General features: G+C 32.2%; 1 protein-coding gene and 1 long non-coding RNA gene across 4 annotated transcripts; one reads left to right on the plus strand and one right to left on the minus strand.

Annotated features, from left to right (window-relative positions):
• Window positions 1-1,004: 1,004 nt before the first annotated feature.
• Window positions 1,005-4,929, minus strand: LOC111393800. Of its 3 annotated transcripts, none has more exons than XR_002702497.1 (5): window positions 4,653-4,929; window positions 3,816-3,955; window positions 2,307-3,383; window positions 1,315-1,470; window positions 1,005-1,099 (listed from the first exon to the last, which is right to left on the minus strand). It is a non-coding gene; the product is annotated as an uncharacterized LOC111393800 (long non-coding RNA). The 3 variants fall into 3 exon arrangements; XR_002702495.1 differs by having other exon boundaries at window positions 1,315-1,477; XR_002702498.1 differs by lacking the exon at window positions 2,307-3,383 and having other exon boundaries at window positions 1,315-1,477; window positions 4,653-4,924.
• Window positions 4,930-7,710: 2,781 nt separating this feature from the next.
• On the plus strand, window positions 7,711-11,137 carry LOC111393801 (metal tolerance protein 4-like). Its single transcript, XM_023019511.1, has 7 exons — window positions 7,711-8,046; window positions 8,596-8,765; window positions 9,054-9,252; window positions 9,410-9,588; window positions 9,666-9,816; window positions 10,474-10,604; window positions 10,705-11,137. The coding sequence occupies exons 1-7, from the start codon at window positions 7,809-7,811 to the stop codon at window positions 10,882-10,884; spliced, it is 1,248 nt and encodes a 415-aa protein (XP_022875279.1). The 5' UTR covers window positions 7,711-7,808; the 3' UTR covers window positions 10,885-11,137.
• Window positions 11,138-18,040: the final 6,903 nt, after the last annotated feature.

Genomic DNA, 18,040 nt, shown 5'->3' on the forward strand with positions numbered 1-18,040 from the left:
AACATTCATGAATCAAGTTAAATTTCCAACACATTTCTCTGCAATTCTTGAAAAATCCTCTTGGTTGTCCATCTAGGTAACTTTTACTTCTCCAAGAATCTGTCTTCATATTTTGATAAGTTTCCTTTTAGTCTTAACTGCCATATGAATTTCTAGTTCCACTAGCATCATCAATATGTTATCAAATAAATGCCTGAAGAGGTAGAACAAATAGTCTTCAGTATATTATAGTGGATATAGATTCTATATAAAACGTATACTAGTATTAAATATTTTGCCTCAGGAGTTAGTTTAATTGACAAAGTGGATTGAGTAATTTAAACCTCCATTTTTTAAGGTAACAAAAGTTTTATTTTTGTTTGAACAAGTCACTTCTTTCACAAATTTGATGTAAGTTGGCTTTCACCTAGCATCATAGTTCTTAGAAATATGAAAATTATTTAGCATCATTTTATCCTCACCCTCTTGATTCCCATATGATAATATGAATGGAAAGTAATTTATTATATGGTCCCTATCACTACAACAAAAAAAGCTTTTTGCAACATTTGCTTTTTGCAACGTTCAAAAAACGTTGCCAAAAATCTTTTGTAACGTTTGGACGTATGTTGTAAACTTCATAGAGTGGAAGGATACAGCAATGTTTTTCGAGTGTTACTAGGACTACTTTTGTTGAAATAACTTTTAGCAACGATTTTTAATTATTGCTAAAAACCAATTTGCGACGTTTTTCAAGTGTTGCTAATACTATTTTTGCAACGTATTTGCTACGCTTATCAAACATTGCAAATAGGTTTTTAACAATGTTGCTAAATAGGTTTTTAGCAACAGTCATAAAATGTTGCTAAAAATTATTTGCAACGTTTATAAAACGTTGCCCTAACCTATTTGCAACATTTTTTAAACGACCTTTACCTTATTTGCAACTTTTTTTAGTGTTGTTTTTCCCTAATTAATTTACAACTTTTTTTCTCTATTTTTTAATTATTTCGACTATTTTTATCTTCGCTCTGCCCTGTACAAATGTAGGAGCTCTGCTTGGTTTTACTTACGAGGAAAATGAGATATAATCATGTCTTGTTTCCCCAAGTATATCAACCTGATTAATAGAGCCAAACATTGAAATCCGTTTGATAGAGAAAGTAGTATCAAGCAGAAGAGTACATCCTAAAAAACTACCAATAATTGCATGCTATTGAGAACTCTATGAAATGATAGCAAAATTTGATTCAAAGCTCATGTGTAAATAGAACTAGTATTGATTTAGAAAATGGAAATAAATTCATATATATATATATAGTCTACAAAACATACCTTCATCGAATAAGTCTAATACTGCTCTTTGGCCAAACGTCATAAATTATTCAAGAACATAAGTTCATCCACGTTGGCCAGCATCTCTTCCAATGGCGTTTCTTGTAACACTTTATCATATTGCAAGGTCGAGAACCGTAGAAACTGACTAAAGATCTATAGTCTAGTTCAATTGAAGAGTCAAAAAATTCTCAATTAGTAAGTCCACAATCAATCAAATTCGGATCCTCATAGAGTGCATTATCTGAGGTAACCCTTGTATAGTCATCTACGCACAACTCATTATAAACTTTCAAGATTTACAGAAAATCAAATCCACCAGATTTTTGCTCTGAATTTTCAATTTATTTCTTCCTTTTTTTCCCCTTTTGGTTATCAACGATCACTCAAAATTAAAATCACACAAAAAAAAAAAAAAAATCAAGCTCACGTAATCAATTAAGAGATGTGGTCTCCACATAAAAGGTTTATAAACAATAAAATTACACTACGACATCATGAAATAAGCAATAAATGGAAACTGATGCTTTCCTAAGAGGCTCAAATCCAACAATAGCTAAAGCCTTATTGATTCAAATGGTCAGTCGACAATTATTATAAACAAGTTCAACGTTGCCTATAATGGACCAGACTTTTACCATAATTAGACTGGCTTAAATAATGTTCAGTTCACTTTATTTTATTTCTTTCTTCCTCTTGAAAATTTTGGAGAAACTGCTCCCTTTTATGTTTGAAACCAATTGATGGCATTTTCTGCGTAATTATCTGTTAAAAAGGGTAATCTTCAAATGATTATGATATATTGTTTAGTTTTACCATAATTTGGGTTTAATTTGGGATTATATCTCACCAACCTCTATACGAACTTCAAGTCCTCTCACAAGTGACAGCAAAATAACAATAACGCACCTACCCAATGGATGAAAAATATACAAAGATGGAAAAAACGAAGCCTGCCCACACAAAGGAAGAAATGACACAGTAACTTCCACCTGTTATGGATCATGTAGAGCTTTTGGGAAATCTTGAATTGCTTTCAGCACAATAAATGTAGACTACAACTAGCCGCCTGCAACATGTTCAAACTCTTCCTCTTTATCTTCTGAACGCACTCCAGTGAAAGCAAAGAGCCTTTATATTTCTAAGAGTGAATAACTTATCTCTGCAGAATCCTCGACATGGAATCAAGCTATGTGTTACACCCCTAACTAAACCACTTCAGAACAACAGACACCACTCCCCGAAGTTCCACATGTTCACCCGAAGTGGTTCCGAAGTGATGCCCACTCCTAACGACCTCAACATGGCGCATTGCAGGGTGAAGAGTATATCCACTGAAGCAACTGAAGTATCCCTCAACTCCGAAGCATTGAGCACTTCGAGACACTCCCTTAACAGATCCCTTCGCCGCCACTGTCAAAAAGATATCTGTCAAGATCCCCTCTGCCTCCAAAGATCAATTGATGTGACGTCTCCATAAGTCTAGTTGATGTGACTTATCAACCTTATGTTAACCAAACTCAGAAGAACTAATTGTCCGCCCACTCTAGACGTGGCTGATTGATGCCTATGAGCAGATGCCTCACACCGTCAGATGCATACATGTGTCCCACATCCAGCGGTGTTCTACCTTTATAAATACCAAGGTCTAGCAAGAGACAAAGATAATGAAACTCTTATAACTTAACTCTCTATACTAAGAAATATATATTATCATCCCCACTCTCTTGTATAACTGGAGCACTGTTCCGATCACCCAATGCTGACTTGACCGTCCGAGTGTATGTGGTCGTCACCACCACCCCTAGTTTCGACCGTATGCTTCTGACCATGCGTTGTTGTGCGCAGAGAGGATTACATGGAGTAGCTACCCGTTGGCCACGTGGAGGGTCCAATTCTCGAGGTCAACGCTACGTACAGATCATGAAAATTTTGGAGTGAAAGCATCAACCCGGAGTACGATAAAGCAATTTAGGAGACAAAATCTAAATCCAAGCAAGAGAATCTCTATCATTAGTCACTTGAGGAAGACCCCTAGTTGGTGTAGGTGGTCTGTTAACATTGAGATCCTAATTTCACAATACAAACAAAGATCAACATCAGCACGAGAGGACACATAGTTGATTGAAAGGAAATTTCATCATTGGCCTAAGTAATGTCCCAGCATTAAGTTGGTCCCCATCCTTGCATTATAGTTGAGCAATATTTTTGGTCCCGATAAAATATAAAAATGATAAAGGCTTCCAAATCTTTTAAATCGTTAAGTGGCCCTGATGGAAACACTTCAAATTCTTGGGCATCAGCCCAAGTTGGGAAGAAAAATTTAGCTTCATTAAGTTGGGCATGTGGGGGGTCATCCAAATTGTACATAGATTTGGACGGTTTCTATTACTGGGGACTAATTAAGCATCTATAATGAAATATTGTGGGCCAAAGGTGCAATCCCACGTGATTAAGAACATGATCATATTGGAAACCAAGAGTAAAGATGTCATTTGTACTTGCATCCATGTGTCGTCTATTTGGTGTTTAGGTGAGGTCTGAGGAGATGAAATTGCCGGTGACAATGGATGAATTAGTTTTGGAACCACCATTAGATCTCTACCCAAGACTAAGATAGCTCTAGCATTACTTGTAGTACCTGAAGAAGTCAAAAAAAAATAAAAATTCCAGATGCAGCCATACTCAAACCAAAAGGTAACAACTGAATGGTGAGAGTCGTCAAACAATGAGTAAATAGTCAATATATCAAGACATGCCACAAAATAGTCAATACATTGTCCAAAAAACTAATACAATGGACGAAGATGATGCAATTACTAAAGCGCCACCTTCTATAGCATTGGAAAAAATATCTACACAGCAAGTGCACAATCAAGCTGACCAATAAAAATGCTCAGAAGCAGCATTCGAGAAGACACAAGAATAGAAAGATGATCCTATCTCTGATTCCAATTCTAAAGATTAAGAAATAGTACTATTGGACAAGAGTCAAACCATAGAAGCTAGAAAAAAGAGGGCGAAAAAGCAACATTTGAGAAAGCTAGAGAACAAGCCTCTAGCTCTAGTTTTGATTTTCAAAGCCTCCAAAAAAAAAAAAGCCATCATGGTTGTTGAATCCTTGAACCCCATAGAAAATCTTCTTGAATCCAACAAATTGATTGACATTCAAGAAACTAATAGAGCTAAATCCAAGGAGGTGGTGATGAACAAGCAACAATTCGTGCAGCTTCACACCCTTTATCGCAACATATATCTAGACTACAACTAGTCGCAACATATAGCCGCCACACCCGTTATCACAACATATAGCCGAAAATAAAAGGTTAGGTTTTTACCTTAGAAAGTTAGAACAACGGATCATTGCGCGAGCAGAGAGTCAGGGACGTAAGGGAGCCGATTCCAGTGGCACTGTCGAACTTGAAGGCTTCTAGTGGCGTCGACGACTTGAAGAGACTGGCAGACTCACAGTGATCGGTAGATTTGGAATGAGTTCTATAGAGTCTTGGATGGGAATTGGGGATGAAGTTTATGCTGTTCGAACCTAAACCGGATTATTAGAGGATTGAGTTATTTGGGCCATTAGGAATGGTGGACTTGTGTGGGTCGATTGGAACTATGGTGAAATGGTGATGCGGGCTACCAAATAAATCAAAGAAAAGAAAAAAAATATATATTAAGTTTTTTCCGTCATTAAATTTATTAGTTGGTTTAAAGTTCAAAGTCATGTTATTTAATTGGTTAGTTGAACATGTTAATTTTTTTAAAGATACAATTTCCATGTTTAGTTTAGATTTATGATATTTCAATTATTTTATTCTTGAAGAAATTTATTTTGATCATTCCGCCTTTAATAAAAAGAAAAGAAAACTTCCAGTAACACTCTAAGATTTATGGGGTGTTACATAAGTGAAAATTTTTATGCTAAAACATACTCGATGATTTTCATAAAGTGCAACTATTCAACAATTTTTATTACCGTTTCTGCTTGCACTTTGAGGCATTCGATCTAGGAAGGGTTCGGGTTTATATGGCATTCATTAATTTCTTGGGTGAGCAGTGTGATGTGAAAAGTTCAATTATAGCTTAAAAGTTGGCGGAAATGGAAGAAAGGTGACATGGCAAGGCATTCCGAGGAGCATTCATGATAGTCGTAAAACGGTTCGAGAGAGTTTGGCTGGACTAATAATTCAAAGAAACATGGAGCTCCTTTTCTGTGGAGGTGATAGCCAAGAGCTCAAGCCAAACTTGACTAGGCGTATATGGAAATTACATTCATAAGCCACACTTACTTTCGTGAATCACAATCGCGGGGTAGTTTATTTTTTAATTTTGCTATTTGTAAACCTACGTTGACACGCCGGTATACACGCCACTCACATAAGGAAAGAGCTCATGCCCAATAAAAAATAAAAAGCATGGACCCCCCTTTTTGCCTTTCTTTACATAAACTCTATTTACATATGTCTGGCAAATTTCGTATGATCAAGAAGGATCTTTTTTAAGGATAAACATATTTGTACATAATTTTTTGTATATTAAGGTATTCATACACTCACATGGGGTGTGGTCCATTTGAATAAAATATTAGATGGACCCCACCCCATGTGAGTGTGAGGATACCTTGATATACAAAAAAAATTATGTACACCAAGCGAAACCCTTTTTTTAATTTGTCTATACATCAACTGTATAAAAGGTATAGCCTGTGGGCTACTCTCAACTCTTTGAACTCTATAAACTTATTGACTTGACAAGTTTTCAGCAGAATTTGGACAATTTATGAGTTTTTGCTTCGTTGAAGCTGTGATTTTGCCGCCTACCCACAATGTCAACATTGGATATGAAGTATTGTGCTTTATTGGACTCAACGTGATTCGAATAGACAATATAATAAATAAGATTTTATCTACTTGTTCTTGCCCAGTGTTGTTGAGTCAACTCTTCGGCAAATGTCTTTGAGAGCAAGGCCATGCTATCTCCGTTTCTCAAATTTTGCTTAATTTTTTTCTTTTGCTTTAATAATATATACAGTACATTATATACAGGCTCTAAAGAAGCCTGGAGGGTTGTTGATTGGGTTTTTTTATTGATCCCAAAAGGCATGTTATCTGGCAATTTGACTTTTGAACTTTTAAAATAATAAACAAAATATTAGGTAACCTAAAACTATATTAAAAAGTCATCTAACGTTAATAAACAATATTGACTAAGATGTACATTTGAGAATTCAAAATAGACAATTCATTAAACTATAGCTCAAGAATAAATGGGGCATGAATTTCAACAAACAAAAAAATTTTATATAAAGAGATTATTTTGATCTATCAAAATAATATAGAATTTGTTAACGGGAGTTCAGCTTAATGGAATTTAGTATCACAATTTGCTCTTCAAGATAAGGCATTTAATATTGGAGTGATGTATCCATTATTCAAATAGAACCGTACATGTAAACATTGTCATATTGAAAAAATCATGAGTATCGACTGTATTAGAAAAAGTTATCATACCTATACTGATTCGACCACTAAATCATCACAAGGAGCGAGTCATTGATGTGCATGCGATGGACCTAACGGCTCGATGCCAATTCCGTGTGATATCGAAATTTAGAATTTCAGAAAATAAGAGAAAATGGAGGGTGGGCGCCGTTATAAATACCGCATTATGTACAAATAGTATATTCCTTCGCAATAGGGAATGTTTTTAAAAACAAATTGAAGCAGCTAGTTCAACCAGAAAAAATTGTGAATTGGTTGGACTGTAAGTAGAAATCAAAATAACAAAACCGTTAAAAGTGACCAATACACCCTAATTTTTGTTTTATTGATTTACTTTAATTTTTTTAGACCTAATTTGACCATTAACATCTGAACTCTTGAGATTGGAATGAGTTCAAGTCATGAAATCTTGATAGTCGTCTCTATCCAATGAATAAGAGACTAGGAGTGAATATTGAGAGCTTGTTTGATACAGCTATTAAGCGAATTAAAATCACTATTTCGACCGTTATTTTATTATTTCAGCCATTATTTTTGAATTCCTCTCTCACAGGTAAAACTCACTTCATCTTTAACGATCAAAAAATCAATTATCAAAATTCCTATCAAACAAGCACTAAATCAGAACATGGGATTTCATTCCGATTTCAAAAATACCCAAGTTCTATTTCAATAATTATGTGAATCCAATGATTCCATATACGAAATACTCAAATTTACTATAATAAGTATTCTAAAAAGAGCCTAGGTGCGAAATAGGCGCAAAACGTTTGGCGTCGTACTTTTTTATTATTTTTTATTTTTTTGCTTTATTATTTAAAATTTTTCACGTCTAAGCGCGATTTTTTTATGCTCCTCTTCTTGAGTTGGAAGTAATCCACGGGTACAAACCACAACCATTTAAATTTTCCTCGGGCGGTTCTCAGTATATGAATCCATTCTATAAATACATGGCAGTACACGATTCAACAGAGACTTTTCAGGTGAATCATGGAGAGAGAGAGTCAAAATGGTGTAAATAACGAGATCGATGATCCTAAAGCGCCGCTGCTGGATGGGTGGAAGTTAAGAGGGAGCGGGCGGCTCAGCCGCAGACTCAGTCGCCGGAACTCAGTCAACTCGCTTCGCAATGAATTTATCTCCAGGCTGCCTGATAAGGTCCGGTCAGGAGTTGACCCTGAGTCCTCCTCTCTCTTTGATCTATCTAGAACTATGGGTTTAACCAAAGGTTCGTATTTAACTTTGTTTTTAAGTAATTAACATTCGAATAAGTAATTTTTGAGGTGGGACTTTTGCACAAATCCCTTCTTGTTAATTAAAAACAGATTACATCGAGCTTTGGAAGGGGATTTAAGGCTTTATTTGAAGTAAATTTAGATTAATAGAAAGATTAGAATTTGGAAAATACATCTCATTTAACGTAATTGTAACAAATGGTGCCGGTTTTAATGGAAATATTATTAGCATTTTGTGAAGGATATTTGCATGGCCTTAAACACAAATTGTAGTTAATTGAATATATGTAAGACCAATATGCATGAATTAATCTATAGTGTGTAGGTAATAATTTTGGTTGCAGTTTGGATTTGTAATGATAATTTTATTCATTTTTGTGATTTTCTTTATGATTTCTCTTCGATAGATTTGAAGTTTCGTATGAAACGAACTGTTTGTTGATGCTATAGGTCGAAAAGTAATCTCACCGCAAATATTTTGCTTGTGATCCTTCTGTTTCTTCTTTCATGTCCTTCTCCTTACTTGAGAATTTATCGTATAGGTGAAAAGGAATATTATGACAATCAGTTTGCAACCTTGAAATCATTCGAGGAAGTCGATTCCTTGGTGGCATCTGACTCTGTATATGAGGAAGATCTAGAGGAGCAAGCACAACACGAGAGAGCAATGAAAATTTCTAATTATGCAAATATTTTACTGCTGGCTTTTAAGGTGATGTGTTATTTCTTGTATTATACGACTTTTCAGTGTTATTTGAAAGAATTAATCAGCAAGCACAGATTTTTTTTAACAGAAATCGTACAGAAAAACAGTCGTCTTCCTGTAATTTCCTGTTGCCAAAAATAGCATTGCTATATTTGAAATAATGTATAGACACTGAGCCTTCTTGTTGACGGGATAAAAGATCTCAACACTTTCGATTCTGAAATATCGGCTTGATGAAGATTCTTGTTGATTACGCTTTCCTGCTGATGACAACATATGTTTTGCAATCTACAGATCTTCGCTACCATAAAGAGTGGATCACTTGCCATTGCTGCATCGACCCTGGATTCCTTACTTGATCTCATGGCTGGAGGAATACTTTGGTTCACCCACCTCTCGATGAAAAATATTGACATTTATAAATATCCAATTGGGAAATTGCGAGTGCAGCCAGTGGGCATTGTCATTTTTGCTGCTATTATGGCTACACTCGGTATGTCCCTGTACTTCATCTTTTTCTCAGTCAAGGTGAAAATTTGCAGAGTAAAATAAGGCTTCAAACAGTATCGATAGGCATATTGTGCACTTAAAGAATCCTCATGTCTTCTGTCTGATCTAAAAGGTCAAATCTAACAAGCTGCGATATTTAGGCTTTCAGGTACTGGTTCAGGCTATAGAACAACTAGTTGAAAATAAATCTCCAGCAAAGATGACCTCTGAACAGCTTATATGGTTGTATGCAATCATGATAACTGCCACAGTCGTAAAACTTGTTCTGTGGATTTACTGCAGAAGCTCAGGAAATAAGATTGTTCGAGCCTACGCAAAGGTATCTCGCTATCCGTGTCATAAAAACTCTTATTTAGATAACCTGTTTGCCTAACTTTACTTAGCACTAATTTTCAGGATCATTATTTCGATGTGGTAACTAATGTAGTAGGATTAGTTGCGGCAGTTCTAGGTGACAAGTTCTTCTGGTGGCTTGACCCTGCTGGAGCCCTTATCCTTGCAGTTTATACGATTTCAAACTGGTCGGGAACTGTTCTAGAAAATGCAGGTACCTAATTCTACCTTTATCTTGGTTCCTTTGAACTTGAAGTCTTTATAAATAATATTGAGAAGATGGACCCATGTTCTAATAATCAAGCATGATAGATAGAATGATGTTCTAATGTGCCCTCATTTTTAGTCAAACCAATTCATACTCACGTGAATGATTTTCTTTCTATATTTCTGCTACTCTAATAATTGCCTTTCGATCTTGTACTCTTTGGTTGTTTTTGGTACTAGTACAAGGAAGCATATATAAAATTATAGTAGATATACTATACAGGTAGTATTTTGATGGAATTATGTGGAGCGTGTTTTTAATTTTGTATTCTCTATAATGTTATTCGCACTATTGTTCTTAAGCTATCCGGATTATATAAGACTTGAGTGAGGAGGTGGGTTTAGACCCGATAAGAAAGATATTGCAAATAGTAATTTTTTGAATGAAAAACATTCAGATACCATCCACATTAATCCACCTAATAATATCTCGTCTAATTTTATGTATAACTTTTTGGACAGCCTAATTCGGTGCGCCAAACCTAGCATTTTTGTTTTGCTTTTACGTGTAGAGTTCTTAAGATCTTTGAGTTCCAGTATTCTTGAGTGGAATTTGTAGCCTTCGGGTAGTGCTTACATAAAAAAAATTCCTTCTTTGATTCAGTGTCACTAGTGGGACAATCCGCACCTCCTGAAGTATTGCAGAAATTGACATATCTTGTGATGAGACACCCTAAGATCAAGCGCGTTGACACTGTTCGCGCATACACGTTTGGTGTTCTATATTTTGTTGAGGTTAGTTATATCAATTGCCTTCATAGCTAGTAACACTATTTCTACAAACGCAAATGGTGCGGTTTTTTAATATAGTTTATGGTTTCCACTTCCAAATTAGGTTGATATTGAACTCCCCAGAGATTTGCCCTTAAACGAAGCTCATACGATTGGAGAGACACTTCAGATAAAGATTGAGAAACTTCCTGAAGTTGAACGAGCATTCGTTCATCTTGATTTCGAATGTGAACATAAACCCGAGCACTCTATTCTGAGCAGGCTTCCCAACAGCGAGCCTTGAGTTTGATTCGATTGTCCAAGAATCCTCCCAAAATTCACGATGAAGATGGTATATTGCATTTTACTCTTTTTCTTTTTTCTTTCCACTTTGTCGAGAGTTTCAATGTAAAGAAGAGTTCAAATTATCACGAGTGTTTTATATCGAAGAATGAGTTAGACGAAGCATAGTTTTCTCTACAATATACATCTGTTACTGCTTAAAAATGTATAAATATTGCACTATAATCTTAAATCTAGCATCCAGTTTACACTTACGCAGCACAAAACAAGGAATTCAAGTGAAAACTTTAGAACATGTCTGGTGCAGCTTCTTTTCCAGATTTTCAGCAAAAATTTGACCGTTATTTGGTTAGACGGGACCCACTTTTGAGAGAGTAGGTCAAACATTGCGGCTGCCAATGGTAGTATTTTCACTGTCAACAATAACTTTTCCATGAAAAGTTGTGCCAGACAACTTCTTAAGAATAAGAAATTTGAAATCCACCAAATTATGAAGAAAAATAAACTTACAAAATTTATTAATGAATGATTAAAAAACGAAATATCCCCCTTATTTATAAGGGTTTACATGGAAATATAGTTTAAAACAATTAAAATTAATGAAAACAAAGTTTAAACAAACTAAAATGGAAAGAAACCAAAAATAAACAAAAATGACAAAAATAGTGCCAAAATTTAAAAAATTAATTTTCAAGTCCTAAACGAACTTGATTAGCCAAAATTTATCGTACGTCACGACATAGCGGTGAGATTGTTCGTTTCGTCATCATTTTTTTGAAATGGCATTATGGATCCAATTTGGAATTAGAATGTTTTCCCTCTACTAGAACATTTTCCCCAACACGTCCTACATCATGCCTTCTTGATGGAAAAGCACAAGACAAAAAACCACAAAGCGAGGCTCATTTCTTGCACCGAACATTGATCTAGAGAGACATTCAAGATCCGGATCGTCCATAGCATTCAAGCCATGATCGTTCACTTGGCACCACAATATATATTGATCACACAACTTAATCAATTGATTTTAATTCTAAATTGACTAACATTTATCAAGCAACTATTGCATTGCACTGTTCACGTTCATGTATTTTGATTAACATTATTCTTCATGAACTTAAGCTCCTGTTTCGAGTTCTATTTTTCTCAAAACTCGTTTTCAACACGCTCTCTTATAAAATAGTTTTACATGTACTTTTTAATCATACATTCTCCAAAAATCACTATTATAAAACTCAATTTTCTCAAAAAGGGGACTAAAACAGGAGTGCATTTCACTCATATTTACTATTGAGGTTAATGTATGCATTTCTCTCTTAGGATCAATATTTGCCCTCGATGAATTAACTTTATTTCGCAAGACATAGTTAAACATTATCATTGATGATTTTCTCGACTACTTAAACTCCTTTGGTGAATAATTTATCGTTTCACTCGTCAAAGTCCTTTTTTTTTTCTCCCTACATCACCAAAATCAAGTTTAGGAATTCACCACAAGTCAACTCACTTGTAGCCTATCCCCATCCTTTTTTCAAGCATACTCTTGCATTATTCACTCATTCCTCAAGAATGCAATTCAATAACGAACCAAATTTCATTGACAAAAAGACTGTGATTAGTAATCTTAATTTTCACCAATTAAATATCTATGAGAATACTCTCGTGAACCCCGACAAGAATTGTACTCGTAATTCTTGTATTCCTCCTCAATTGCATCAAGGCTGTTGAGAATGACAAGATGACCTTGTTCACTTGTTATACGTAGTTATACTTAATAAGCTTAATTTAAATGCATCCTTGAAACTATCTTCATTGAATGCACAATGACTTGATTAAATGGTTGTTTAATTAAAAATAAATAAATATTTTAAAAATAAACTCGACCAGTCAATTTGACACCCAAAAAAATATGTAAATTTGAGTTCTATTATATGTTAAAAGTCACAATTTCGAGAATTAGGATTAAATCGGCCAGTTCACTGTTTAATTGAAGACCGAAAGAACCAACGTGGATTGATAACTACCTCGTTTGGTCATTTCCCATCTTAATTAATTATTTTAGCAATAAATACACATCGAAAATAAAATCGGTTTGTTAAATCTTAAATGCATATGTACAGTTGGAAGGTGACACTACATTATAACCATGAATGGTAGGTACTATATTTTTAAGCAATTTCTGTCTTATCATTAATTCGGATTTTTTATTTTTCGCGATTTTGTTAATGGAAAAAACAAATTAATATGAAAAAATAATCAAGTGAGAGCACCATGAAAGGAAACCCCTAATAAATTCTATATAAGTGCCAACTTATTCTTGAGCCAGAAACATTCATTGACAGCTCTAGAATGGACTTCCGTAGAATTTTGTATTTATTATATTTTTATTAGTGTCAAAATTATAGATTTTTCAAAATTTGTTAAAGATTCGAAATGTTTGGTGAAATCCAATCGTTTGGTTCATTGCAATTAAAAGACTTTATGATAACTTTTTTTTTTTCGCCTATAAATTTTTTTTGTTCTTCAATTTGTTAAACCATTTAGTTTTTTTATTCGTGTTGGTTTAAAATAATAGTTACAATTAAGTTCACTTAATTTTTTGAGATTATGCTTTATTTAATTATTTCTTGTTCAAATCTAATGTTTGAATTTTTGTAGGATGGAATACATTTCATATGTGGAGTGGGGAAGGATAATTCTCGATTTTACCCATTATTTTGATTTTTTTCATTTTTGGAAAAAAAAATTCATCTCAAACATTAAGAGAAGAGTGGATATAACATACATTGATCAAAATTTAATTATTATTAATTAAATAATTAATACTTTTTATAATTATATATAAGATATATTCAATCATTTATCATATTAATGGAATAAATGGGTCGTTTTGCTGTTTAACATAGGGAAAATATATCGTTTCGTACTGTAAATGCAAGTAAAAAAGGATAAAAAGAAAATTAAAAATAAAATTAAAAAAATTTATTATAAAGTTTTTTAATTAAATTCAAATAATTAAAACTTAAAAATAAATATTTTTTTTCAAGATAAAAATTAATTTTTTAATTCTTATTAAATAATATTTATATATTCTTTATTTATTTTTCGTAAGTTTATTTTATTTTGTTTTTATTATATTTTTTTAAATTGTTTTAAAACTTCTTTTTTCTTCATATTATAAATAATTTTTTGTTCGATTTAAAATTATTTCTAATTCTTTTTATTTTACCATAAAAGCCGATTTTTTTAATTTTAATTAAATAATATTTATTTTAATTTTAATTATTTAAATTTAATTTAAACACTTTATAATATCTTTTCTTTTGTGCTTGTAATTTTTATGTAGTTTAATTTGTTAAATTATTCAGTTTTTTTTCTTTTTTTATTCAAATTTGTTTTGTTCATAATTTAAATAATGTTTTTCGATTTAAAAAAATTCTTTTTAATTCTTTTTTATGATAAAACTTTTTTTTTAAGTTTAATTAAATAATATTTATGTACCCTTTATTTAATTTTCTTAACTTTTTTTATTTTTTTTATTTTTATTTTTTTAGAAAATTGTTTTAAATTTTCTTTTTTCTTCATAATATAAATAATTTTTTCGATTTAAAATTCTTTTTAATTCTTTTTGTTTTACGATAAAAAGTATTTTTTTAATTTTAATTAAATAATGTTTAATTTTAATTTTAATTTTAATTATTTCAATTTAATTTAAAAACTTTGTAATAACTTTTTTTTTTGCCTGTAATTTTTTTCTATTTTTTCTGCAATTATTTTTTTTAATTTGTTAAATCAGTTAGTTTGTAACTATCATTTTATATCACAAATAAAAAAAATTAAATGATTTAGCAAATTAAAGAACAAAAAAATTGCAGGCGAAAAAAAAAGTTATTATAATTTTTTTAATTAAAGTGAAATAATTAAATTAAAATAAATATTATTTATTGAAAATAAAATAATGACATTTTATCGTAAAACGAAAAGACTTTTAAGTCAAAAAATAATTATTTATAATATGAAGAAAAAAAATTTAAAACAATTTTCAAAAATATATAATAAAAAATAAAAAAGTTGCAAAAATAAAATAAAGAATATATAAATATTATTTAGTTAAAATTGAATAATAAATTTTATCATGAAGAGAAAAGAATAAAAAAGAATTTTAAATTAAAAAAATTATTTATAATGTAAACAAAATAAATAAAAAAATGAAAAAAATAAGGAAAAAAAATTCTCTCCGTGCTTTTATTTTTTTCATTTTGTTTGGTTCATATTGTAAATAATTTTTTTCGATATTTAAAAATTTCTTTTTAATTCTTTTCTTTTTATGATAAAATTTAGTTTTTTTTAATTTTAATTAAATAATAATAATATACTCTTTATTTAATTTTTGTAACATTCTTTTATTTTGTTTTTATTATATTTTTTAAAAAAAATTTAAAATTTCTTTTTTTAATATTTTAAAATTTTTTTGTTAGATTTAAAATTCTTTTTAATTCTTTTTGTTTTACGATAAAACGTAATTTTTTTAATTTTAATTAACTAATGTTTATTTTTAATTTTAATTCTTTCAATTTAATTTAAGAAATTTTTTTTGTTTGTTTTTATTTTTACGTGTAATTTTGTTGTTGTTTAATTTGTTAAATCATTCAATTTCTTTTCTTTATCAGTTAGATTGGATGAGGTGAAGTAGGGATGTAAACGAGCCGGCTCGAGAACCTAAAGTTTCGGCTCGAGCTCACCCCGTTTAAAATGACCGAGCTTTTTTGCGAGCTCGAGCCGGTTTTGGTCAGCCAAAAAAAATAGGCTGAGCCCAAGCTTTTTCTCGGGCTTTTTCCAGGCCTAGCCAGGTAGGCTTGTTTTCTCCTCCTTTTTTTTTTCTTCTAAACTGCTGTCTTTTAAACCTTAAAAGGTAACAGCTTGGCTACCTTTTAAAAGGCAGCAAGCTGCTGCCTTTAAAAGGTGGCAGTTTTGCTGCCAAGGCAGCCTCAAATGTATTTATTTATTTATTTTTTATTTTTTAAAAAAAGCTCGAGAGCTCATAGGCCGGCTCGGGCAAAGTCCGTGTCCCCTAGGGATGGCAATTTGAACCGTCAAAATTGAAAATCGCGGTTAACCGAACCGAATGGGGCAAAAAAAATCAAACTGATGATGCAATGGAGTAAATATGGTTTTGATTTTAATGAACCGGTTCGTGGTGGTGAAGGTATGATATTTACGCCGTCGAACCGAAATCGAACCGATTACCCGCTAAAAAAATAAAACACAATTGAATTGATTATTGGGTTTTACACTACTTTTTTATCTAGATCAAAACAAAATCCCTCTCATTACATCTACCTGATTCAACCGACCAACCCACTTACCATTAGCTCATAATAATAGCATTAGTATGAAAGTATATAAATGCAAACCCTACTCTCCACAAACCACAAACTCACGCATGGCTCCACTGCCTCCACGGTTCAAGTCGTCGTCGCCTTCGAAAATTTGTTATATTTGTTAGCCATTCTATTACTGCTGATCATATAAAAAGAGAGTTCGATATTTTTCTAGACGTGCCAGTATTGCCAAGGATGGATGGTTTTGATTTACTGACATGGTGGAAAGAAAATTCAATAAAATATTTGACTTTACATAAGGCTGTAAGAGATTTATTAGCCATTCCAATATCTACCGTGACATCCGAGTCAGCATTTAGTACAAGTGGTAAATTTGTGAGTCCATATAGAAATAAGCTTCATCCAAAGACTTTAGAAGCTTTCATGTGTGCTTGTGATTGGTTTTGGACTCATATTTATGGTAGGATTTATTGTTTTATATTTGTTATTTATACACTTCCTTTTATTGTTAATTTTTTTCTATTGTGTGTAGAAAATTCTACTCCTTCATCATACTCTAGAATTTATGCAATGTTTAGTGAGAAGGAAGATGATGAAGAAGTACATTTTTTTTTATTTAAATATTAGTTAAGACCATTCTGGAATAAGTAGTATCGTTGTATTCTCTACTTACATTTTTTATTTACTATATAGGAATCAAATTTGAATGCTGATCTATGCTAGTAAGACTTATAGGGAAGAATGAATCAAGTAACTTCGATACACAACAATTAAAAATGAAGGAAAAGTTTAGTGTTGTTATATTTATAATATTGTTTGTTAAATTTGTATTTCGCAATTGAAAATTGGGATAATGTTTACATTTTCGTTTGGAATATTGTTTGATAATGTTTCTATTTTCGTTTGGAATATTGTGTTTTTGTTTTCATTGACTTTTTTCATAAATTGTTTTTATCAATTTAACAGATGAACCTATAAAAAATAATTTATTTTCGTGGTTATTAGCCGAACCGAACCGAGATACGAACCGAACCGATTTACGTGGTTATGGTGTGGTTATGATTTTGACCGAACCGACCCATAATCGAACCGTTGCCAGCCCTAGTGTCCCCAAAATGGGGCTCGGCCCGAGCCTACCAAGCCCCGAACAGACTCACCGGCGGTCTGAGCTGGCGAGCTCGATTGTCATCCCTAAGGTGAAGTAATGTGTGAAAATTAAGAAATATTGCAGTGGAGTGGTGTGTAAAAATAGAGAAATGATTGAAGACAAATGACATCGTTTTTGCTCTCACAATTAAAAAAAGAGAGGCTATAATGTGACAATGAAAGAATCCACTGTTGATATTTACAGTAATTTCACATTCTTCTTTTTATATAGTAGGGATAGGTATATGCTTAGCAATTGAACATGACAAATAGGTGGATTTGAGTCGTATTTGCCCTAATTTTGGCCTCTTTAATATTTACCATTGACGGAATTATTTGCTCGGTTACTCTAGAGTGTATAGAAAACGGGTTTGATTGAATTTATAGTTTATAAAAAAGTCTCGCCAAAATTGTATTAAGTCAGAATTTTTGATTGAAGAAGAAGGCATTGTTGTGCACGGTGGTCACTCGGCGGAAATGTTTTAAAAATCGATCCGATCATCGACTCGAAAAACAGAAATAGTCAATGGTCAAAATGTTGAATCGAGGTTGAACCGCTGATTTTTAAAAAATTAAAAAATATACATTTACAAAAAAAAAAATTAAAAATTAAAAAAAGTACATTTATAATTTTAAAATATATGTATATATTTACATAGGTTGAACTGA

The sequence above is a fragment of the Olea europaea genome, chromosome 4 (assembly GCF_002742605.1).
Source record: "Olea europaea var. sylvestris chromosome 4, O_europaea_v1, whole genome shotgun sequence".
Lineage (NCBI taxonomy): Eukaryota > Viridiplantae > Streptophyta > Magnoliopsida > Lamiales > Oleaceae > Olea > Olea europaea.